Genomic DNA, 26517 nt, shown 5'->3' with positions numbered 1-26517 from the left:
ACCATGTTGACTCTTCCCCGATATACCATGTTTATCTATGTGTCTGATAAGTCTGTTCTTTGCTATAGTTTCAACCAATTTGCCAGGTATTGGAGTTAGACTTACTGGCCTGAAATTCCCAGGATTGACTCTAGAGACTTTTTTTAAAATTTGGTGTTACATTGGTGGGGGGAGGGATAGCTCAGTGGTTTGAGCATTGGGCTGCTAAACCCAGGCTTGTGAGTTCAATCCTTGAGGGAGGCCATTTAGGGAACTGGGGTAAAAATCTGTCTCGGGATTGGTCCTGCTTTGAGCAGGGGGTTGGACTAGATGACTTCCTGAGGTCCCTTCCAACCTTGATATTCTATGATTAGCTATCCACCAGTCATCTGATACAGAGGCAAATTTAAGTAACACATTACACACCACAGTTAGCAATTCTGTAGTTTCATATTTGAGTTCCTTCAGAACTCTTGGGTGAATACCATCTGGTCCTGGTGACTTACTACTGTTTAATCTATCAGTTTGTTTCAAAACCTCCTCTAATGACACCTCAATCTGGGACAATTCCTCAGATCTGTCACCTAAAAAGAACAGCTCAGGCTTGGGAAGCTCCCTCACATCCTCAGCCATGAAGACCAATGCAAAGAATTAACGTAGTTTCTCTGCAATGGCCTTATCCTTGAGTGCTCCTTTAGCATCTCGATTATCTAGTGGCCCCACTGGTTGTTTAGCAGGCTTCCTGATTCTGAAGTACTTAAACATTTTTTTGCTGTTACTTTTTGAGCCTTTGGCTAGCTATTCTTTAACTTCTTTTTTGGCCTTCCAAATTATATTTTTACACTTCACTTGCTAGAGTTTATGCTCCTTTCTATTTACCTTACTAGGAATTAACTTCCACTTTTAAAGGATGCCTTTTTGCCTCTTTCTTTTACTTTGTTGTTTAGCCACATTGGCACTTTTTTGATCCTCTTACTAGGTTTTTTAATTTGGGGTATACATTTAAATTGAGCCTCTATTATGGTGTCATTAAAAAGTTTCCATGCATCTTGCAGGGATTTCACTTTTAATTTCTGTTTAACTAACTTCCTTATTTTAGTGTAGTCTCCTTTTCTGAAATTAAATGTTACTGTGGTGGGCTGCTTTGGTCTCCCCCCTCCCCTGAGAGGGATGTTAAATTTTATTGTGTTATGGTTATACCAAGCAGTTCATCTATATTCATCTCTTGGATCAGATCCTGTGCTCCACTCAGGACTAAATCTAGAATTGCCTCTCCTCTTGCGGGTTCCAGGACTAGCTGCTCCAAGAAGCAGTCATTTAAGGTGTCAGTAAACTTTATCTCTGCATCCTGTCCTGAGGTGACATGTACCCAGTCAAGCAGATTTTTAATTGCAGTGTAGACATACACTGAGGAAGATTGCTCAGAAATGCACGCAAGCTAGGTTTAATATTGTGCTTGCTGAGGGATTCACTGCCAGACCCATAGCTGAGAAAGAATCAGAGGGCATCAGATTTGTGCAGGGTGAAAAGCTTTGCAGTCTCTTTGCTGACACAGCAGACTTGGAACATGGGACAGTTAACGATATCACACAAAGCATAACAACAACTTTAGGAGCCATGGGGATCAAAGCTGAAAAGTTCAAATCAAAACTGGTTGCTGTTTGGACAGAACTGTTTGGACAGAACTGCGGTGAATATGAGCTGTTCAAATCCTGAACCGGCCAAGTTTAGACAAGATATTTCTCATGTTGCTGTGCACAGCATCACCCACATCCTCAATCCTGTTATATTCTGGACTCAAAGCTGATTATGTCTATTTTAAAAAGTCTGAATTTATTTTTAAAGACATCTTCAAATTTGACTACTCCAGTCCCCAAAAGACACTGGCAAATCCAACCCCGTACTGAGGCCTTTGAGGCAAATGTTGTGCTATTTAGCAATAGACATCAAACACAGTGAATTGCTAGTTAGGTCAGATCACTGAAGCCAGTGATATAAAAATATCAACTGGCTGTCCCCCACTTGGAACACACTCCACAAATGGAGTCAAGGGCTGATGCAGCTCAAGTTAGCGCCACTCTTAAAGAATTCAAGACAGGCAAATTTGTGATCACATTGAATTTTATGATTTACTTAACACCGTGACTAAGTCTCTCTTCCTGTGCAAGAGGGGAAAAATCTCTTGGTGTCTGAGCCTTTGCACAGGCTACAGAATTCAATGCTGGAATTCACAGCAATGGAAGGTATCTTGGCCCTTGGGTGACAAATCCTTAGGGATGGCAAATGTGCAGGGGCAAATTCTTCTGTGTCTGAGATAAAGCTGCAGAAAAATCTGATCTGTATGCTCGAATCTGCCATTGTATGTAGGGATACCAGATTCAACAGGCTAAAGCAGTGATCATGCACATGGTTTTGTTGTTCTGACTCTACACAGTGACCTGGTGAAAAAAAGAGAACCATCTACTGGACCACTTTCCACAGGTACTCAGCGAGGAGGAAATGGAGAATGCCCTATATCAGTGTTTCTCAACCTTTTTGCTTTGGACTTAAAAAAAAAAAAATGGTGCCTCCCCCCAACCTTAAGCACGGGGCTCAGAGCTTCAGCAGCCCTGCCTGGGGCTCGGGGCTTCATCCTATGTGGGGCTGAAACATGTAAATTAGCTTCGTGGGGCCCCAGGCAATTGCCCTGCTTCCTACCCCCTAATACTGGCCCTGCTTGAGACCCACCCTAAAATCCTCCCACAAACCCCAGGTCAAGAAACATTGCCCTGCCACATCCGCATTATTATTTTTTATTTGAATTACAGTAGCACCGAGCGGCCCCAATCAGGGAGCAGTCTCATTGTGCTAGCCATTGTACATACACACATGAACGCATGCACAAAGGGTACAGCTATACAGCAAAAAAGACTCGCAGCAGAGAGTCTCAGAGCCCAGGGCAACTGACTGGGGTTCTGAAACTCTCTGTTGCAGGGTATGTTTCCTGGGTAGATGTACCCGATCAGACAGTCCCTGCCCCACAGAGCTGACAAGGCTGTCTTTAAAATTACAAGTACATACCATAAAATCCAAAACAAAGGATAGCACAGTTGGATGTTTTATAAGGTTTTTAACCACCAGGCACCATGCCTTTCAGGATGTATTGCTCTAGGTAGAAATTCTGTTCTCATTTCATTGTCCTGTAGCACTGACGCAACAGGACACGGGTTTCCAGTGACGAAATTAATCAAAACAAACCAGCCCACTAACATATTGTAAAGGATTTGATGCAAATATAAATGAATGGCCCAAGTACAGAAGCTTACCAGCCCCTATTGGTCACCCGCCCCCTGCCTGGGAAGGGTTAAAGCCAGCCCTGCAGAGGGCTGGGGCTGTGGAAGGAAAGACCTGGGCTAATTGGGGGAAGCAGCTGCAGCTGGGCCACGCCCCAATCAGAGCCCAGCTGGCCCTATAAAGGCTTGAGCCAGGAGCAAGGAGACACTCACTCTCTGCATTCAGAGAGAGAAAGGCCTGACTGCAGGGAGCTTGAGACAGGGCACTTGAGTGGAGCAGGGCTGGGGAAAGGCAGAGGAGCTCCAGCCTGGAAAGCCCCAGGCTGTGGCCTAGCATTGGGCCAACAGGTACTGGGGGTTGCAGAGGGCAGCCCAGAGGTAGGCAAAGGCAGCAGGTCCAAACCCAACCTTGCCTGTGATGAGTGGCTGGTACTGCAGTCTGCCCCAGGGAGTGGGGCTAGATGGTGACTGGCAGTAGCCTTACACTGAGGCGAGGTGGGGTTAGTGGGTGGGGGTTCCCCTGGGAGGGGAGACCCAGTGTGTGTGGGTACTGCCAGGGGGCAGCACCCAGAGCAAGGGGCACCAGGGTCCTGGGAGGGACACGGGGCCAGTGACAAGGTGGATCACCGGCCTACAGAGGGTGCTCCAGGCTGGAAATCGAGCTAATTCCCTGAGAGACCAGCAGGAGGCGCCGCAGGGGTGAGTCTGCTCCTCTACATGGACACAGTGACAATGAGCATGTAACAGCAGACTGGACTAATGGAGAACTAATCTAGGATTATTCTGTGTGATCAGATATAGTTTTCAAGCTAGAAAGACATAGTCCATATTATGTAGCTCAATTTGAAATAAATTATGACATACTCTCTGACCTTCTTGACAATCACAGACTTGTTGGGGTACTAGCATTTTAAAATTTGGGTTAAAGGGCATACAAAACTAAGAACTATAGGATTAAGTGAGAGTAAGACATACTAAAACCAAGCAAATGAGTGAAGAGAAATGCTTTCAGACAATTAATGCAGCAACAATAATTCATTGTAATTTATTTGAGAAATTGAGACCACAAGCCCAGAATATGAGAGAATCTCATTGTATTGTCTCACAAACAAAACAGAAGTCTTAGCTGCCTGTGGACAAGTGTTCTGATTTCGTCTCCTCCTCCCCTTGCAAATTACAGATTGAACCAATACTAGAGTTAGTGATTAAGCTCAGCTACTGTTGCACAGGGACAGCTTATGTGACCAAAGGCACTGTTGTACAGATTTGCATAGAAAGACCAAATTAGAAGCTAAGGAAATTAACTAATGTTAACACTTATATGGAACATTACTATGAAACTGTAGAGAACACCACACAAAACCAATCTTCTGCAGCCTTAGTGACATGAAGTACTCACGTTCGGCAATTTGCTGCACAGGAAAGCCCAAGTAGAAACTGAACTCCACCACAGACAGGTTCCTCAGCAGCTCACTGATTTCAGATCCATTCAAGAATCCATATGTATCCTGAATGGCAAAGACAATGTTCACAGGGCCCTGCCGAAATGCCACACGAGGCTTGCTCAGAGTTATATTCAGTATCTGAAAAGACAAAGCTAGAACAGGTCAGGAACAGCAAAAACACCAGCACTTCTGTTCCCTCCCTATCCTGCTTTATATTATTATTTATAAAAAAAAAAAAAAAAAAAGTGGGATGCTTTACAAGATTGTTGAGTAACATCCATTTCAGACTGATTCAGCCACACTGTCTCAACAAGGACATAGAGTTACCTTACACTGTTTCCCTTCCAAGATTTATTCTTTAAATTGTGTTACAATCCATGCTGATGTGAAAGGTGCCATCCAGAAAACGACTGAAGAAAATGTCCAGAGAAAAGTCAAACACAGCAAAACAAAAGCTATCAACAAAAAAAGCCTGTGTGGATACCTTACCTATGTGGAACAGATAGGAAGAGACTCTCAATGTAAGGTAAATGAACACGGTGGAAAGAGAGCTGTCCTGTCAAAATCCACTATGCCCTGCACTACCAGAGCCAAAGATGGGTGGAAACAAAGTCCAATCAGACCTCAAAATGTGCTTCCATAGGTCTTTCCCTGGAACTTCCCCCAGTAGCTATATTATATAATATTTTGCATATATTCTTCACTTTAAAGACATATTCTACTTAAACACAAATAAGTTATTTTATTTTTATGGTGATTAGATACTATTTACTTTGTTTATGAGTTTATACAGCACAATTTTTATTGATTTTAGTTTTAGAACAAAGCTAGAATACATAAACTTTCAGGAAAAAAAGGCAGCATGTCTTATTAATTAGATTTAGAGTTTATAGCCAGTGAGTTTTAAGCCCCTTTATTAGGTACAATATCCAATAAAGACTCCTCACTTTCCAGATCTAAAGTTCAGATAATAGCTACTAAGGGCACATGGCACAGGTGTAAACACTGATGAACCGTGGAACCCAAAAACCTTAAAATCTATTAGTTATCCTCAATATAAACCCACCGTTAGATTACCCATTCAAAATGTGTGATGCAGAGTACAGTGAACTTCTTTTTTCTCAGAGCATGCTAGCATTCTTACCTGCACTGTGAAGTTGTAGATATCCTGGTGATGTTTTCTCACCTCCAGGAATGCCATTGTCAGCCCTTTTTCAATGCGCTGGCTGAAGTTACAGAAGCCAGTATCAACGTTTCGAGGCACAAACTGAAGCACTGGAGGTAAAGGGTATGTGTTATTCCTACTGAGTGCAGTATTTGCACTGAAGGGAGAAAGTGGGGAAGCAGGGAACCCTCCCCCTCCATAAATGAATCAGTTTTCCATTAAATCCCAACTGCACTCATGGCAACTGAAAGTCCAAATAGTGCAGCTCAAGAAATTAATTACTGCAGAAACCGTTCTGTATCGATGCAGAAGGTTTTCTTGTCAATAAAATCTGATGTGACAATAAGGCTCACTTTCTGTCAAGAGATTCTGCAGCCAAAAAAAAAAAAAAATCCACTTCCTATTACAGGCTACTGAAAGATCCCCAGCTGTACACAAACTGTCTCTAATACTGAGTCAGTCATCTGAAGCTCTGGAATCCCTGAATTATCCAAGACTTTTTTATGAAAAATCTTTAAAAAGAAGACCAGCAGCAATCTTCTTTGTAGGCTGATGGCGAAGTCTAGTATAAGTTTGGTTGAAAGACTCCAACTTTGGTCTACCAGGCATCCATTGATACCAGTCTGGCACCTTTCAACAGCACTTAATAAGCATGCATACATTATATATAATGTGTGCGTGCATGTGTGTACACGTGCACACATGCACACACTAATTAAGCACTGGTGAAAGGTGCAACAGCACTTGAAAGTGAAATTCTTAAATATATAATAAGAACTTCACTCTCTAGCGTTGTCATTCTGGCACCTTTCACCAGTGCTTAATTAGCATGCACATTGCTAGTGAAAGGTGTCAGATTGACAGCACCAGTCTCCCACATCATGAATGTAAATCTACATGAATATAAAAAGGTCTTTTTAAAATGAGTTTTAAAATTAAATTATAAGCAAAATAATTAAACATTCTAAACAAAATAAACTTTAAATTAAAAAATAATTTTCAGACATATATGAATAAATAATTAAATATGCCTTAATATTAAAAGCAAAATACTGGAGAACAAAAGACGTTTCTCTTTTATGTACCTGCCAAGACTCTTATTCAGGGTTCTATATTTCCCCTGCAACGGTTTGCAAATGGTAAGTGGTCAGTGAGGATGAAGAAAGATCTGGAGTTTTGCACCATGATAAAACTGTTAACTCTTAAAGCATGGTAAAAAAAAAATGCAAACTCCCTACACTGACTTTGTTAGAGACATCATCAGCTATAACACAAAGTAGAGAGTAGAACAGAACATTGCGTTCACCTCTTGCCAAGTAAAAGTTTTTCAACTAATTAAATAAACAACAGTAATAGCAATATTTTGAATGTATATAGCATTTTCCATCCAAAGAGCTCAAAGCACTTTGTTAATATGCATGAATTAAGCCTCACAAGAGTAAAGCCTAGATCTTTTGATTTCCCATCTTGTATATTAATCACAAGACCATCCTTCTTCCCAGATCAAAGTCTGTTTAAATACTAAGTTATCTATCCCCCTCTCTACAGTGTGAAGCATAGTAACAAGAACTCACCTGTGTGAACTTGGAACCTGGGATCTGGCATGGTGAAAGAAGGCTGTAGTGACAGGATGACAGGGGCCTGACCACGTAGAAGGCTGCTGTTCATAAGCACATTGATGACAGCTATTGCCGTGTAAACAAAAGGACCTGACGTCACCAAGAAAGAGAATTTTGGGGAAATTTTATAAACCTATGAAAAAGAAATTAAATAAAATTATCAGCATCAATATTGGCAACAATACCTCACACCTCTATTTCACAGTCCATCTAATGATCTTGAAGCACTTTACCAACATGGATAAATTAAGCAATGCATTCCTAACAGGTAGGAAAATATCTTAATTTTACAGCTGAGGAAAGAGAAGTACACGAAGTCAGAGAGCTGGGAAAAAACCTTTATCTGGAGACTCCCACTTCAGTGGAGTAATCACAAGAGAATCTTCCCTTTGCTAAGCTGACCCAATTAGAAGTTGTACAGTACAGTGGTTCTCAACCAGGGTTATGTGTACCCCTAGGGGTACGCAGAGATCTTCCAGGGAGTACATCAACTCATCTAGATATTTGCCTAGTTTTACAACAGGCTACGTACTAACTAAGTCATTACAAACTAAAATTTCATACAGACAATGACTTGTTAATACTGCTCTATATATTGTCCATTGAAATGTAAGTACAAATTTATATTCCAATCGATTTATTTTATAATTATATGGTAAAAATGAGAAAGCAAGCAATCTGTCATGAATAGTGTGCTGTGACACTTTTGTATTTTTAGGTTTGATTTTGTAAGTAAGTAGTTTTTAAGTGAGGTGAAACTTGGGGGTAAGCAAGATAAATCAGACTCGTGAAAGGGGTACAGTAATCTGGAAAGGTTGAGAGCCACTGGTTCAGTACATTCATCTTTGCTTTTGCAAAAAGTACGATGGGAATTTAAATGGCCACAAAGTGGTTAAGACTTTAGTTTTATGTATCATCTCTGGCAGCACAATATCTCGCCCTCTACACAATGTTGGAGGGCACTATAGATTCCAAACCAACAACTGGCTACTTATTGGATCACCAGCATGGCTTCTTGCATACTGGACACACATATGGTAGTGTATACATCCCATTGACTCTGTGTGTTTGTGTGTTATGCAGGAAGCAATATACACACAATATAGTTTATAGATCTAATACAATTTTGTGTGTGTACATATACATACACTTTTTTTTTTTCAGAAGACACTCCTCCCCCTTATTTCAGCACAGCTACCACCAATAGGAGCTTCCCACAATTCATATATCTCCTGCTATTCCTTTCAGAAGATAATTCTAGAGTTAAGCCGTCTATTCTGAAGATCTCTAGCCATCACATAACAGATGAGCATCTAAGTAGAGGATTTACTATAAAACCAAGTGAAGGTTTCAAAGCAGGCACTTTTGTATATCCGTACAACATGATCGAAAACAAAAACAAGGTGAAGGATTTAATTTGAGTATTTTACAGTGTTTCTTTCTCCAAGAGGAAGTCTCCCCTAACCCAATCAAACACACCTACTTCCCGGCTGCTTCTTCACACTCCCAGTTCCCTCCATCTACCACACATGATCACATTGTGACACACTTTCTACACAAAAAGCCAAGACCAGAGCCCTAAGACTTCAGGTACACTTCCACATCTTTACAGAGGGAGACACCAGCTCTCTCTAGACCTTGCCCAAATGATGAGAGACCCTGAAGACTCTGAAGCTGAGAATCAGCTTTGTGGAAGAGCACACAGTGCTACCAAATCCTAGCTTATGTGTCTCTTATTGACATCTCTATGGAAGCACAAATTAATAGAAATTAATTTTCAGAGGACACAATAGACAGTTTTTTCTTCTTTTTGATAAACAAAATGAGCAAGATGTATTAAAAAAAAGATTAAAAAAAAAACAGCAAGAAACAACCTCAAGTATCAAGGGAAAAAATACAGTCTCAAGACAGATATATACAGATCTCCCTATATTCTTTGTAATTAGATGCCAAAAGTGTGCTGCCGTCAGGTTTTATTGTAAATGGACCCAGACCTGTAGCATTCAAATTAGTTCAATATAAACAAATACTTCAACCCATTTTGCCTGAAGTTTACCCTTTTATCTCAAGAAAAAATGTTTTCAGCAGCTTCAGTTTGTGAAATGGGGAAGGAATGCCAGAGAAATGTTGTCTATTACCTACAAAAGAAGGCAGGCAAGCAAAACAAGAGGAAACAGAATTTTCAATCCTGCAGCTGCAATTATTTGGCATTTTCTAAAGTAAAACATGCAGAAGGAGAACAGCCCAGCATAGCTTGCACTGATACTGATGTGGTCAGAGAAGAAAAAAATTGTTATCCCCTAAACTCCCTCAAATTTTTCATAAAGTATTTAGTCTGAACAGTCAATACATACCAAATGAGTCCATTTTTGTGCTTCATCATAGCAGGAGGTGGACAATAAATCCAAAAGAAAAATAATTTGAAAGATTTTGAGAAGTGTGAGTTGGAGGAAGGTAGTGAGAGGAGATCCATTACAGGCCCAAGACAAAAGTCTAAGTAGTATGCTTCACCACCACCACCCACCGTACCAAGTGTCCGATAATAAAAAGTATCCCTAGAAAGCATTTGATTTCCCAAAGGTCTCTTACTAAGGCCAGTAGGTGAAAGTGAAATGCAAAGCTTTTTATGTTTTGAATTATTGCGTGTGCGAGGATGTATAGCTTAACATCCTAAAGGCGACATTTTCAAACCATATTTAGGCACCTAAACAAAAACAGCCTAAATTTCAGAAGTGACAAGCACAGATCTCACTGAAATTAATGGGAGGCACAAGAGCACCTCCGAAAAACAAGGCCACTTTTATTTAGATGCCTATCGTTTAGGTGCCTAACTTTAGACAGCCAGGTTTGAAAATTTTGGCCTAAATCACTAACAGGATAAGGAGAAGTCTTAAAATATAAATAAATACTATAATGACCTGACTAATGTGTATTTGTATACTGCCTTCCATAGGATGGAATCAGAACTGATCAACTAGTCTCATAAGCCCTATGCAGCACAGAGTTGACAGATTATCCTGAATTCAGATTGCAAAAGTTGAAAGAAAGCATTTTCAATTCCTGTTTAAGATTAATATTTGTTCATATTTCAGCTGAGCAGCAGTTACATCAAATTGCAGCCAAACATTTTATTTTTGTAAAGGATACCTTGCTACTATGCTAAATTTAACAAAACTGCCTCCTATTTTACTGTGCATCACCCTGTAAAAATGAAACATCTGTAAGCTATAATAGGAGATGTAAAAAAAGAAATTTTGAGAACAAAATGCACTCATTTACCTCAAGTTGTACTATACATAAACCAGTTCATGATACTGTTGCCAAAAAAAAAAAAGAAGTCAGATTTGTTTGCTTGGTTAAGTTAAGCACCAAGGAAGAATCTGTTTAGAAAGCTGCATGACTGCAGTCATTAATACATGTTACTATATTGGACAGCTGTTAATTTTAAAGCCTAACAACCTTGGCATTATTCCATCACTGACATGAAATTTTATTCTGGTAGGCTAGGGAAGCAAGAATGCTTCAGCTTTATGCAGTTAAAAACAGCCACCCCCAATGCGTCACTAAGAGAAAACACATACGATAGTACTCTTCTATTGCAACATAAGCATGACTTATTCTACAGAGATGTTCTCTGCCTTTGATTAGAAAAAAATTGCAAATGATGAACCAAGGCTCGGAAGACTAGCTGCATTATTTATAAGAAGAGCTGACTCCCCGCAGCCTTAGGGCCAATATATCCTATCAGGAGCTCTCCATGGCAATAGTGGACATGAAAGGAATGAATCTGAAAGAGAAAAATCATAAAGGGACAGGATATCAAATGTTTACTCTGGTCATCTTACAAATATTTAGCAATATGTTTGGTTTTATTGCAGTTGACATCACCATGTCAGCAGAAGTTTCTCATATTACTGAAACATACAGGGCCAGTTCTCAGCTAGTGTAAATCAGTGTACGTCCACTGAAGTGAACCTTTGACTTCAATTCAGCCATACAAACTTACACCAGATGACGATATGGCCCATAGTTTGGAATCACTGGATTCGTCTAAATGGAGAAGAGAAAGGACATTTCATTTCAAAATGGTTTATTCTGCAGATCTACTGCAGAAACGCCTATTCTAAACTACACAGACTATTAATATACATAAAATGTAAAGTATATAAACAAATAATAGTAGTTGCCAGTCATAACTATTCACAATTAGCAAAAATAAATAATCCGATTGAAGAGCTTACCAGAAGCCTAGATAGCCACCCTTAACAAACCATACCATATCCCTTTAATTCATATCACTATCCTCCTTGAAAAAGCCCAGGAAGGTAGAGGAGCCTTGTAAAACCAATTGCTTAGGCTAACAGAGGGATTTGAATCCAGGACCTTGACAGTTAAAATGATGAACTTCTACCATTTAAACCATAGGACAAAATAATGTAGCCGAAACACATAAACCTCTTACGTGGACCAGCTACCAGATGGCGACAAAGATCCACATTCTTAAGATAGGTCTTCACTTCAGAGTTAACTCGAGTTACAACATTTGAGTTTCTCCACTTGAGCTAGCTTACCTTGGAGGACAGTAACCACACTGCAAAGGTAACTCTAGCTATACTAGAATTATTGCATGCACGCAGGTGTAAGGTTACCAGATAGCAACTGTGGCAAAAAACAGGACAGGGGGTGGGGGTTAATAGGAGCCTATATAAGAAAAAGTCCCAAAAATGGGACTTTCCCTTTAAAAATGGGAAATCAGGTCACCCTACGCAGGTGCTGTAATGAGCCAAGTGAGGTGTTAGGTCTTCTGGGGAGCAGCTCATGCACACTGTTATGACGGGTTGGATCACAGAAACCCCCTGGGAGCTGCCACCTGATGTGCCAAGACTACTTCTATCCCTGTTTTCCCTGCCAGCTCAGGACTCCAGCACCCTGTCTTGCTGAGCCAGACACTTCCGTCTGCTCCAACAAAGACCCAGAATCTGAATTACTTGCCCCAAAGCTGCAGGTCTACCTGAAAGCAGCTCACAGAAGTGTGCTTGTCTTTAGCACTCAGATGCCCAACTCCCAATGGGGTCTAAACCCAAATAAATCCGTTTTACCCTGTATAAAGCTTATGCAGGGTAAACTGATAAATTGTTCGCCCTCTATAACACTGATAGAGAAATATGCACAGTTGTTTGCTCCCCCAGGTATTAATACATACTCTGAGTTAGTTAATAAGTAAAAAGTGATTTTATTAAATACAGAAAGTAGGAGTTAAGTGGTTCCAAGTAGTAACACAGAACAAAGTAAGTCACCAAGCAAAATAAAAATAAAATGTGCAAATCTATGTCTAATCAAACTGAATACAGATAATCTCACCCTCAGAGATGCTTTAGTAAGTTTCTTTCCTCAGACTGGACACCTTCCAGGCCTGGGCACAATTCTTTCCCTGGTACAGCTCTTGTTCCAGCTCAGGTGGTAGCTAGGAGATTCTTCATGATGGCTCTTCTCTCTCTCTTGTTCTGTTCCACCCCTTTATATATCTTTTGCATAAGGCGGGAACCCTTTGTCCCTCTGGGTTTCTACCGCCCCTCACTGGAAAAGCACCAGGTTAAAGATGGATTCCAGTTCAGGTGACATGATCACATGTCACTGCAAGACTTCATTACCCACTTGCCAGCACACACATATACAGGAAGACTTACAGGTAAAACACAGCCATTTGCAGACAAGGGTCCTAGTTAATGGGAGTCATCAAGCTTCCAAACCACCATTAATGGCCCACACTTTACATAATTACAATAGGCCCTCAGAGTTATATTTTATATTTTTAGTTTCAGGTACAAGAGTGATACATTTATACAAATAGGATGATAACACTCAGTAGATTATAAGCTTTGTAATGATATCTTACAAGAGACCTTTTGCATGAAGCACATTTCTGTTACATTATATTCATTTATTATTACATTTTTATAAAACCATATAGACTGCACAATGTCACAACTGTCGTACCTGAGAACTCTCTCTATGCTGACCAGCTGCTCCAAAGCACCAAGTGGCGGGACTGCAATGTAATGCAGACCTGGGATGACCAGCAGTGGACACAGAACTTTCACCACCTTCCTGGAGCTGTGTGAAGAGCTTTTCCCAGCACTTTAAAGGCAGGATAAGCAGATGAGACAGGCAGTAGTAGTATGGAAGTGTGTTGTTATTGCTCTCTGGAAGCTGGCGACCCCAGACTGATGCAGGTCAGTGGCTAATCAGTTTGCCATCAGGAAGTCAACCATCAGTGCTGTGGTGATGGAGGTTTGCAAAGCAATTATAGCTTTAGTGAATTATAGTTTGGTGAAGACTGGAAATGTTCATGAAATAATAGCGGTCTTCGAGCAAATTGGCTACCTGAACTGTGCTGGCATCATTGGTGGTACAAATGTGCCCATTATCTGCATGCTCCACAAGGACCGCATGACTACATAAACCAGAAAGCATACTACTCCATTGTTCAGCCGTCCTTGGCTGACAGCAGAGGGAGGTTCACATGCAACTTCATGGGATGCACGGCCAGGGAGCATGATGCCAGTGCATTCCAGAGATTCTGCCTTTTTGAAATTTGACAAGCGGGGACTTTATTCCCACCCAGTGGGATATCAATACGATGTCTGTGTCCTCTGTTATTTTGGAAAACCAGCTTATCCTCTATTGCCCTGGCTCACGAAGCCCTGCCCTGATGTGAGGACATCTGGTGGAAGGTTCAATTATACCATGTGCAGCTGCAGGATGGTGGTACATTTGGCTGACTGAAGGTCAGATAATGTTGCCTACAAAACCATTTAGACTGCAGCTTCTATAATGCCATTCATGTCATTGGGGTACGTTGTGTTCTGCACAACATATGTGAGGTTAAGAGGGAATACTTTGGGCATGACTGGGGCAATGATTGCGCTGCTTAACAAGTCTGATACAGGTAGCCAGAATGTGCATCAGCTAAGGTTGGGCCTGGAAGAGATAGGGAAGTAACGGACTCCTTGGTTTGGAAGGTGAAAATAAGATAGGTAAGCATTTACTGTAATGGACTGCACCTATATGAGAATCATGTGCTTGTATATGTATTGTCAAGCTATGAGAGTATTAAAATCTTAGAAGTGTAAGACTGGAAGGGATCTCACTAGGCCAGTTAGTCCAGTCCCCTGCACTCAAGGCAGTTCAATACAGTTCCCCTCTGTCTTGTTCTCAAAGTACTTACACACCAAGGGACTGTACAGCAAAAGATTTTATTGAAAGAGTAACACTGCCAGTGCAGCTGTCAGAAGGCAGTCAAGTGCACAGGGGGTGCTATACCACATCCCGTGTAACGAAGACGCACATCGTCAGAGTCCTTGATGTTACTCTGCTGTGCCTGCACCGGGTGGAGTGCACAGGGTACAGCTGACCATGTGCCCTCCCTCCCATCTATGGACTGGGTTACCCCTTATGCAGAGGTCACTGGCTGCAGGATGTGTTAGTGTGGAGGGGAGGCAACAGCAGGAGGCTGACCTGGACATGGTCCAGACCCAAGTTGTACTGGAACCTGCTGGCCATCAGTCCCAGCATGTGCTCAGACAGATCCCTCTACTCCTCATGGTCCTGCTCCCTCATGGTACAATAATGGGTGATGTCGTTTGCAGCCATCTTCTTCCTCTCCAGCATCCCCTCAGCTGCAGCCTGGTTCTGCCAGTCCTGTTCTATCGTCTCCCTAGGAGCTCAAAGAGGCAGTCTCAGCTACGGACAAAGTCTCTGTGCAGCAGGTTGTCCTTTATCCTTTTCCTTTTGCTTCAGAGGTTCTGGACCCTGGTGTTCACTGTCAGTGGTCTTCTACGTGGATGTCTCACCTGTACTGGGGCAGATGGTCCTGAAAAACAATGCATTATTCTTCTGCCCAGAGGGGGAAAAAAGAAAAGTTTCTCCCTTTAACTTCACAGCGGGGGAAAAGTCACAACTTTTACCTCCTTGGCATTCATTGTCCTCCATCTTTGCATTTCTCTACTCTGAAGCTGCTCAGTTCCAGCGTTCCCTCCCCTGCCCCCGACAATGGCAAATGCTTTATACAGTCACACAATTTTTTTTTATTATTTCATTTTTAAAAGGGGGGTTGCGGACTTGAATGTGTGAGGGACAGGCCTGGGACGACAGAACATTAACTCCATGACAGTACTGTTATTTCAAGTTGTGCTGGCAATGGAAGAGGTGAACCTGCCTGAGATCACTGAACACGTGTTCCAGGACTCTGGAAGATAACCACCCATCTATGCCAGGAAGCTGTTTCATCATCTGGCGAGTGATGGGCAGACTGATGACAGGGGACTAGTGAACTAATCTGGGACAGTATAAACAGGATGCTAAACTAGAGGCAGTAACACAGAACCACCACAGATGTGCCTTTGCAACCTACCCCCTTCCACTCTGGCAGCCAGACCACAGACCAGTATTTCCAAGAGACTTTGCAAGTACTCTGGATTTAATACTGCCAAAGACCATGCAATGGACTTATTTCCTAGGCTAGTGTTTCGTTTTTTTTAAAGCTTTGGCTGCCTCCAAAAACATAATGCTAGGGTAGTGTGAGAAAAAACATATTGCTGTACACACATTCTGTAGCCATACTTGTCTCACCTCCATTGCTGTGTTTGCGACCATTGCTCGGCTTGTATTAATAGCCACGGCTTTGCATATCTGCAGGGGTGTGCACCACAAAAAAAATCACTGCTTGCATGTTTAAAATTTTGTTCCCCCACGCAGAATTCATCTTGGACTGTACATGCCCAGTGGGATGATATTTCTCCCCTTTCCCCTCAAGTGAACCTGAAACCAGTATAATATAAAAGCCTGCCCTCCAGTACCCAACACCCCCCACTACAGTAATAGAGATTGGTCCTAAACAGGCAACAACAGCCCCTTTATGTTGTCATATCCCCCCTAGCCATAACAAGGGCAAATCACTCACTCCCTTACCCAACTGAGGTGATGCTGATTCCTCTGCTGCATTCTCCCCAGTCTGTTTCTCCATCTCCTCCCCAAACAGGTCCTAGGAGTACTGAACGAGGTCAGACTGGCTGTGCGTGGACGTGGCAAACATCTGCTCTGCCTCAGCTGAGATTGCTGTGGCTGGTGCTGACCCTGGCTCCAGTTCCTCCCCTGAGTCCACGCACATTCCAGGGGGCCCTTGAGGTGTCCGGGGTGTACTCAGGCTCCATGGTTGGAACACTGCTGAGCACCCTCCTCAGAGCAGCTCCTCAGAGAATGGGGACATTTTAGGGGAGTCATCAGGCTAGGACTTGTGGTTCTTTGCCTGGCAGTACAGGTTCTTCATGGATTTTATCTTCTCTAGTCCAGTGAAGCCCATCCTCAACGAGCTTACTGGAGGTAGCATAATAAGACTTTTGATTTCTGGTCCTGGACCTGAAGCCATTCTGACTGGCCTCACGCCACAGGGTCCACAAGAACATTGGTGTCAGACTCAGGCCAGCTAGATGCATGCTTAGGATGCTCTATCAGATGCCATCTGATCTGAAGGAGTGCAACAGGTGCAGAAAGCTGCGTGCTAAGGCAGTGTCTGAAAACTAAAGCAGGCTATTTATACTGACTGGAGGTAACTTTCAAGTCCTGAACCAGGGAGCAGGAAGGTAAACACAACAAAGGTCCCAAGGGGAATTCTGGGACAGCATTAGAGACCTGTCAGCACTCAAGCAGACTCTATCTGCATCCAGGCAGCATGCAGTAGCTTGAGCATCAGCAGCACTCATTCTTCAACCAATACCCCGACAGGCCAGCTAGCTTGAGTTTAAAGCATCACTGTGCTCGAGCCAGAAATTTGTGAGAGTAGACAGGAACAACACTTAAGTTATAACTCAAGATAACTTTGCAGCAAAGACAAGCCTTTCATATGGGTTGCACTTGCAACACAACTTGACGGTCGACACATTTGAGATTTGTCCAATCAAGGGAGGCTTTGCTAGACTGTATAAATCTGTACAGTTGTAGGGCCAGTTTCTCTTTAAACAATGTTTATAAGGAAAGCATGAAGGCTTAGGGAGTTAATATTATCCCAGATTCAAATCATAACTGAGTAATTAACTCCCTTTGTGACCTTGGGGCAAGCTGCTGGATCTTCTTGTGCCTCAAGCTATGTCTTCATTGCAGTTAAATTGATATCTACACTCAGATTAACACAGAGTTGTGTTAACTTGAGCTTTAGCTTACCCCCTCCCCAACAGGCCAGGCACCTCAAGTGACAAGCACCACGACGCTCAAGTTAAGGGTTTGTGTATGTGGACAGGAATCAAGTTAGGGGCAATATACGAGTTATAACTCAAGTTAACTAGGCAGGTAAGAGAAGCCTTCAGCCACCCAGGAAAGCTGGGAAAATTAAAAAAGAAATCTTGCACAGACTGAGATGTTGCATCTGTGCTGAGCTATTATGGTCAAATTAACAGAAAGCTAGAGAAAAGCTCTTTGTTTATAAAACTTGGTTTGTTGAATGGACAACACTGAGAATAAACAGCAGATGTTTTGAATAGTCTTCAAAATATTCAGTAGAGTCAACAATAATAGTTAAGAATGAAAGAAAGCTAAGCCAGTAATTCTTAAGGTAAACAGAAAACACACCCAAAATGCTAAGCTGAGCTGGCCCCAAAGAGTTTCTGTTAGCATTACTATGTTAGTTACTGTTAGTCTCAAAATGTAACATCCCAGAACAAAGATACAATTAAACCCTTGTAAACAATTAAACTGTAAATTAAACTTTGCTCAGTCTTTAGGGGCCAGATTCTTCCACCATTACATAACAATGGTAATTATTTCAAATTTTAGAGTATCTGATTGCGCAGAGACTAAAGTCAGCATTGTGTTTGCCACCCAAAAAACTACTTCTAGGGTCTGTCAAAGAATTTTTTTAAAAGGGGTACTTTTTGCTGAATGCAGCCTTTAATATAAGTCCCAATTTACACTGATTTTTTAGCCTTAGGAACCATGCTGAAACGTTATATAAAGATGACAAGAAGTAATTCTTCTGCTCTACTCCGCACTGATTAGGCCTCAACTGGAGTATTGTGTGCAGTTCTGGGCACCACATTTCAGGAAAAATGTGGGAAATTGGAGAAAGTCCAGACAAGAGCAACAAAAATGATCAAAGGTCTAGAAAACATGAACTATGAGGGAAGATTGAAAAAATTGGATTTGTTTAGTCTCGAGAAGAGACGACAGAGGGGACATGATAACAATTTTCAAGTACATAAAAGGTTATTACAAGGAGGAAGGAGAAGAATTGTTTTTCTTAATCTTTGAGGATAGGACAAGAAGCAACGGGCTTAAATTGCAGCAAGGGCGGTTTAGAAGGACTTTAGGAAAAACTTCCTAACTGTGAAGGTAGTTAAGCACTGAAATAAATTGCCAAGGAAGGTTGTGGAATCTCCATCATTGTCTAACCTGCTCTTAAAAATCTCCGAACCCCTGTCAGGGATTGTCTGAATCAGTGGTTCCCAAACTTGTTCCGCCGCTTGTGCAGGGAAAGCCCCTGGCAGGCCGGGCCAGTTTGTGTACCTGCCGCATCCGCAGGTTTGGCTGATCGCGGCTCCCACTGGCCGCGGTTTGCCACTCCAGGCCAATGGGAGCTGCTGGAAGCGGCGTGGGCCGAGGGACGTACTGGCCGCCGCTTCCAGCAGTTCCCGTTGGCCTGGAGCAGCGAACTGCAGCCAGTGGGAGCCACGATTGGCCGAACCTGCGGACGCGGCAGGTAAACAAACCAGCCCGGCCCGCCAGGGGCTTTCCCTGCACAAGCGGCAGAACAAGTTTGGGAACCACTGGTCTAAATAATACTTAGTCCTGCCATGGGTGCAGGGGACTACTGAACTAGATGACCTCTCAAGGTCCTATGGATTCCCAAACTTGATTTGCGTCCCAACCTGGAGGGTGGTCTAAGCCTTTAAAACAAACAAAAACACAAACTTCAACATCACAGAGGAGAGAGGGAAAAACACTACTGAATATCCCAGACTTACCTATCTGTAGACTTAAAAATGACATTTAACAACTGAAAATTATTTCCTATGTTCTTCGACCTATCAAGTCTTGAGTTCAGGATTCCACATTTCCCCTGCAAGCACTGATATCACTAAAACATAAACGAGCACAAGCTATGGAGAAGGCTCCCTGTCTTGTTTTAAGTGCTTGGGATGTCATCAGCTGGCACTGGAGAAAGACAGGGCCCTGAACTGATATTTTAGACGGTATAAGCTTTTCAGTTCACCTTTCGATATTAATCTATGCAGGGGTTAAAGTGGATTGAAACAGGTGGGGCAGCACTCAACACAGCAGCCAATAAAGAGCGTGAGCTGTGGGGGAGCACTGCTTATCGGGAAGGTGCGCTTCCCTAAATCTGTCATATTATAAAAATATAAGTAACAATTCATGTTACACTTGCACTAAAAATGCAAGAAAAGATGTTTTATGTATACAGTATTCCTGTTTAACCTCAAACAAAATTCCTCTGTGCTTTAGAATCACCAGGTTTTTGTGTTTTTAATTGTTATTTTATACAGGAAAATTAAAAACAAAAACACACCACACTATAGCATTATACTAAGCAAAGAACGTACACATTTGGTACCACTTACCTCCAGTTCTACTGATCGCCTGAACTGAACTCTCAGCACTTCTTTGATGGAATCACTGACATTTTCTAGCACAGCTCTGCGGGCCAGCACTGGAAATTAACGAGAGTCAGTAAGTACATTTTAGCTTCATCTATGGTGCTTTGGTTCAATGTTGCATTTTCAGTTTTTTGATGCAAGACAAAGCAGGTAATGAGGTCAAGTGTGTTGAAGGCGTAAGACATAGGGACAAGATGCAGACAGAAGTGCAATTATACCCTGAAAAGGTGACTCTATAAATAGCTTCATGGATTCTGTGGTTATTTTCTCTCAACTTTTTCCATATCAAATTTGTTCATCTGCTAGTAAAAACAATTACCTTTGTAACAGATGGACTAGAAATTCAAACTGGATCTGAAAGTCAAACTGTGTTCTTTTTTATTTGGGCACTTGTAATAAAGATTCTGCTGTTGTAATACAGTTAACAATTCTGTAGATGATGCATAAGCCAGAATAGAATGCAAATCACTGTCCAATAACTGTGTTGGATATACACTACTAATAGGCTTTTAAAAAAACCCACCAATGTTATTTTTGTTTAAAAAAAAAAGCAAGCAAACACTGCATTGATTACACATGGAGGCAGACTGTTGAATAAGAAGGTACTTTATAAACACTCACAGGTGCATTGCTAACCATAACCATACTTTAAATTATGACAGTGATTATTGAAAGCAACTGTAAAATGGCATCTTGGTATTTTGTATTTATTCTCCATCAAATATCTGCATAGTAAAACTGCTCTGTTTACAAGTCCCCCCCCCCCCCCCAAAACCGCCCCCACGATCTTTCTTAACACTAGCACAGCCAACTCACCCTCATATCTGGAAAATATTAAACTCTGTTCTTTCTGTTTTATACATCAAACACACACATTCTGACCATAAAACTTAAATGGAAATTTTTTGTTGGTTGACATCAAATATGGCTCCTTCACAACTGTAGTTAGCTTGGCAGTAAAAAGGCAACTTTCTTTTTAAGCAAACAAAGTCACTTTTCTGATCATAACCACACCAAGTCCAACTAAAATAATCCAAATACAGGTACATAGCTCATTTTCGCATGACAAAATAAAATGTTAAAGATATTTAGAAAAACTGACTTTAGTTTCACATGTTCTAAAGTTTATTTTAAATTATGGCATTTATAAACAGTCCCAATATCTTCAAAGGGAAACTTATTCCACCATGCTATTAAAAGATTCTGCATAACAGTCCTGTAAGAATACTCTAAATTTAACACCAAAATTATAAAGGAGCTGCAATTAAGCCTACATGTATGCATGATCAATTTTAAAGCACCATTTGCACTACACTTGTGCACAAGGGACAGGTTTTGTGCAGCTAAATTTTATAATTTGTATGAGCAAGGGATACAAACCAGGCTGTATGCATGGAAATATAGGCTGAGTTTTGAAAATCTGGCCCTTCATAACAAGTACATGTAAACAAGACAGTAGGTTTATATTTAGTAATCTACATTCCATGCTGTGTTCCTTTCAAATGTTCACTGAGCGCCCATACATGTGTAATTTAAATGATAAGATTAGCATTAGAAGGTGATGTTCATCAGTAAATTGTGGGGGTGGGGGGGGAGAATGGGGAATAGTTTTGAAATAATTTTAAAGAAAAAAATTGAAATAAAGTTAGCAATATCTTACCAGCCATGATTAAGTAAGTATCGGGAACAGTGATGTCACAAACATATGGTTGTCGGGTTGTGGTCATGGCAGAGGTGATAATTATAGCTTCAGATGGAGTCGTGGCCACTACAGCAGTAGAAGGGGATGAGGAAGTACTTGAGTTGCTCTCAGTAGTTGTACGATGGCCAACTATGCTACTACTGGTGGTAGTAGTGGCAGTAGTAGCACTTGTTCTATTGGTAACTTCAGTTACACTAGTTTTTGTTTGTGTGCCAAATTCAGTGGAAGTGTTTATGGATGGAGGCAGCTGTGTAGGTACAAAGGATGTAACTACAGAAATTGACTCTGTAGGTGAAGCGATAATGCTGTTCACATCTGTATGCAACAACAGTGTATATGGATTTGTTGTAAAATGTGCTGTACTAGCAGTTGCCTTGGAAAGAGATGTTAAAAGCAACGTGTGGTTAGCAGTAGCACCAGTATCCTCATCTGAAGCTGTAACAGTTGAGAGAAGGGACGAAGATACACTTAAGACAGGAGTTGTCTGAAAGGTGGTAAACCATGAGGTCAAGTGTGTTTCATCAACCAAGATATTGCTGGTGAGAAAAGATTCTGAGTCAGAAATGGACAGCACCAGTCTAGGAACTGCTGATTCAAGGGAGAAGAGTGAAGACTCTAACTGAGAGGTAGCTTCTGTGAAAACTGAGGTAAACGAAACTTCAGAATCCATTAGCAAGACTGATGTTCCTTCTAGTAACATGGAAGAGTAAGAGTAAAAACTTGATGATATTACTTCAGGATTGTGTGTGTTTGGAACAGAAAACGTATTTGAATAAAGGTATGAAGTCTGCCAGGGAGAGAGCTGAGAAACCTCTATGCTTGTGCTGTCAGTGGCAGGAAACTCAGTTGAATCCCAACTAGAGGAATCATCAAAAACTACCGATGTCCCCAGCAGTGTAGGGAAGACCTGAGGTAATAGTGTTGATAAATCACTTGGCATTCTTGAATAAAAGGTGGATACAGCAGATGATAAAGATGACCAGCTGCTAGGTTCAGAGAGAAACGGTGTTGATAAAAGGTTGGATGAAAAATCTGAAATATTTACAGATGATTTGTCCATTGAAACACTTGCAGGTGTTTTGTCAAGCCAAAGTACAGATTCTGAGGGCATAAATTCAGGTGATTCCAGCAGGCCTGTATGTTTGATTGTAACTGACGGTATATTCTCACTTGTGGTAAACACGGATTCAAGGAGAACGCTGGTGATATCAGAAGGTTTTGCTCTAATACCAGATGTTAAAGTAACAGTTTCAGTAATAGGGAAGGGGAATTGAACAGAAGTGATATCCAATGATATTCCTTCAGAGGGCTGTCTGTAGGAAGGAAATATTGTTGTACTCATTATGTTAAGACCAACGTCCACACTGTTTGAAAAAAACAAGTTTGACTCAGAGACTTCTATAATTCTTGAAGAAAATGAAACAACAGGTCTTGATGGAAAAGTAGTATCAAAGATTTCAGGAGTTGACTCCTCCAGCTCATACAAGTCAGTAACTACAGTTGTAAGTGGAGTAATGCCTTTTTCCTCAGAGGCTGTGAAGGACAATGTTTCAATATAATCACCCGAACCCACATCATGTTCTGTGTGTCCTGCTGAAAACACTTGTTCCGGTGGAACTGAGGCAAAGTCACAGTATGAACATGAAGCATATGGTCTAGTGAAAGGCACTGGGCTTATGAACTCACTGAAGAGCTCAACTTGACTTGGTATTTCTAAATTGCCAGGCAAATTTGGTGTTGTACTGGAGGATTTATGGGAAAACACATGTGTAAACAAGTCATCAGTAACAAAAGTATCTGAGTCAGTGGAACCAGCAGCTGAGTGAACTGGGAAAGACACATATGGAAGACTAATTGAAAACAAAGCAGGCTCCATGCTGGTTACCAAAACAGGTGCTGCCCTAGAAATGCTTGCAACAGAATAGGTCCTTAGATCCAAAGTTTCTGTTGCATCGCTATTCACATCAGGGTAAGCTTCAGTGTATTGATCAGTACTTTTTGCCAAAGCATCTGGGTTAAGTTGGCTATCCTCATTCAGCTGTCTTGTAAGAACAGAGGACCCTTCTGAAGTAGTATCAAAAGGCAAAAACAGTGAGGAGTCTGAACTAGATGCATAGCTTCCATCTACATTTCCCGCCAGTCCAACCACCACCTCTGATGTAGTGGAACTTAAATAAATATCTGTATTTGTGGGGTACAATAGCAAGTCTCTGCTTGTAGTCGGAATTATACCATCTGGAGCAAAAGGCTTCAATTGTGTGAAAGCACGACTGTGACCAGAGGCAGCACGTGATGTTGTCATTTGTTGTGCTGTTTTCATTTCGTCATATGGCAACAAAAGGACAGATAATGAAGGTTTTAGCAACACAGTTTCTAAGGTTTCTCTTGGTGGCTCTACTGAATTATCTGAATGATACTCCACTGTAATAGACTTTAGTGAAGGAGTCCACTGTTCATTCGGAAAGGAGCTAATCAATCCATCGTCACTTAAAAATGCTTCATTGCTAGTTACTGTGACATCTCCCACTGGCATAGTTCTTCCTTCTGAACTTCTGCTCATTCTTTCTTGGTCAAATAAATTCATATCAAAGGGAGTGGTAAGTGATGATAAAACCACATGAAGAAAATTATTTTCCTGGGGTTGTACTGTGCTTTGTGTTAAGGCCATGTGTGCTATGCTGCTCACTGTACTTTGATGTAGTTTAGATCCCACTGAGAGTAAGGAAAGATTTTGCTGCTCCAAGGATACACCATCTGAAAAATAAAAGACAAAATTTGATCAGTTATAATGTAAGCAAATGCAATCAAACTAAGACTGTTTCAGGAAACCCTACAAATGGTGGTTAATAGGCAACATTCTCAGAATTCTGAGATAATAATCGTAAAGTGACAACCAAGACTGAGACAAAACTTCTGAATGACAGTATAGACTGTCAACACAAATGTTAAGTTTTATTACAGTAATACATTCCATGGAGGCAGAGTAGCTTAATGTTAAGCTCTTCCCAATCCACACCTGACCCAGCATAGCAATGGACTAGCTCAGGGATCGGCAACCTTTGGCATGCGGCTCGCCAGGGTAAGCACCTTGGCAGGCCGGGCCAGTTTGTTTACCTGCCGCGTCCGCAGGTTCGGCCGATTGTGGCTCCCACTGGCCGCAGTTCGCCGCTCCAGGCCAATGGGGGCTGCGGGAAGCCGCGGCCAGCACATCCTTCGGCCCGTGCCGCTTCCCGCTGCCCACATTGGCCTGGAGCGGCAAACCGCGGCCAGTGGGAGCCGTGATCAGCCGAACCTGCGGACGCGGACGGTAAACAAACCAGCCCGGCCCGCCAGGGTGCTTACCCTGGCGAGCCACGTGCCAAAGGTTGCCAATCCCTGGTCTAACTAAACCCACCAAACTGATAGGATTTTTAAAGAGACAGGGTGGATGAGGTAATATCTGTTATTGGACAAACTTCTGTCGGTGAAAGAGACAAGCTTTTGAGCGACACTTAGCTCTTCTTCAAGTCTGTGTAGCTCGAAAGCTTGTCTCTCTCACTGACAGAAGTTGGTTCAATAAAAGTTATTACCTCACCCACCTTGCCTCTCTAATATCCTGGGACCAACAGGGCTACAAAAACACTGCAAACAGGATCTTTAAAGGCAGTAGCTTTGTTTTCAATGGTCTTTTTCATATACTATAATATGCGCCAGCTAACATTCTAAGTATATAAAAATGAGTAAAAAGGCATAATACAGAGTAAAATTCTGAGCATCTTTGAGGACTTAATTTTGTTTTGCTTTTTTAAATTAGTACTACTGAATTTCCTTGAGTTCTTATTATGCTCACTAGTAAAGTGAACACACAATGCACAGTGAAATAGTTATGTAGTACATGCAGGAGAATGACACCAATCGAGATATAATGGGCCAAGTTTTCAAAAACAGACTCTAAAGTTATGCCTACTGCCATCCAGACATGCATACTTGGGTAGACATCCAAGCACAGTACTGAATTTGTAAACACACTGCTGTTTATGCATGGAAATATGAGGCTCAATAGCCCAATACAGGGGTCTGTTGTTATGTTTGTTGACTAGCAAATTGACACATGCAAAAATTGCACTTTTCACTCACATGGAGTTCTTTGGTCATAGGATCATAGAAAAGAAGGGCTGAAAGGGACCTCGAGAGGTTATCTACTCCCCGGATATAACTTTTTTTTTCAGTCAGCTCTCCCCACCCATCCACCCATGAACAGTAGGTGGCAATCACACTCCCTCTGCCTGCTACAGGCACCACCCACAGAAAATTATTATAGCTGTCCTATGCAGAGCACTTCATTTGGTCATTGAGGCCAGTTGTGTATGGCAGAGAGCAGCCAAGTTTTCTCATCTCTTCACACTGAGGCTGCTGGAGCAATCTTGTAAAATGGAATCTCTCAAAAGGATCTACTTTTATTCACAAAAAAAATGTACAGAATTCCTAAATTAGCCACCGGTTCTTTAAAAACATTTTTCTGCCTTTGGAGCCTGGACTACAGCAATGAATAGTCCATGACACCTTTATGTGATGAGGCAATCTCCTATATCGGTAAGTGTTGATATATATATAGCCCAATACTGCTTTTATTTATTATTGTACATGTCTCCCTGTTACATTATAGGAACTTGATGCAGTGGTAAGTGTCA

At 41.6% G+C, this 26517-nt stretch overlaps 1 protein-coding gene across 1 annotated transcript in view; it reads right to left on the bottom strand.

Moving 5' to 3' along the window:
• Positions 1-26517, bottom strand: part of KIAA1549 (KIAA1549 ortholog) — a 211191-nt gene that overhangs the window by 81603 nt on the left and 103071 nt on the right. Inside the window, exons 2-6 of the mRNA XM_026657560.1 lie at positions 21806-24601; positions 20110-20198; positions 7436-7613; positions 5841-5971; positions 4651-4834 (exon numbers count right to left, since the gene is read on the bottom strand). Of these exons, the coding sequence (XP_026513345.1) occupies positions 4651-4834; positions 5841-5971; positions 7436-7613; positions 20110-20198; positions 21806-24601 (3378 nt within the window). The remainder of the gene's footprint in view (positions 1-4650; positions 4835-5840; positions 5972-7435; positions 7614-20109; positions 20199-21805; positions 24602-26517) is intronic.

The sequence above is a fragment of the Terrapene carolina genome, unplaced genomic scaffold (genome assembly GCF_002925995.2).
Source record: "Terrapene carolina triunguis isolate 2854851 unplaced genomic scaffold, T_m_triunguis-2.0 Scaffold247, whole genome shotgun sequence".
Lineage (NCBI taxonomy): Eukaryota > Metazoa > Chordata > Testudines > Emydidae > Terrapene > Terrapene triunguis.
Note: the sequence above shows the minus strand (reverse complement) of the source record. Positions and strands in the feature narration are given on the sequence as shown.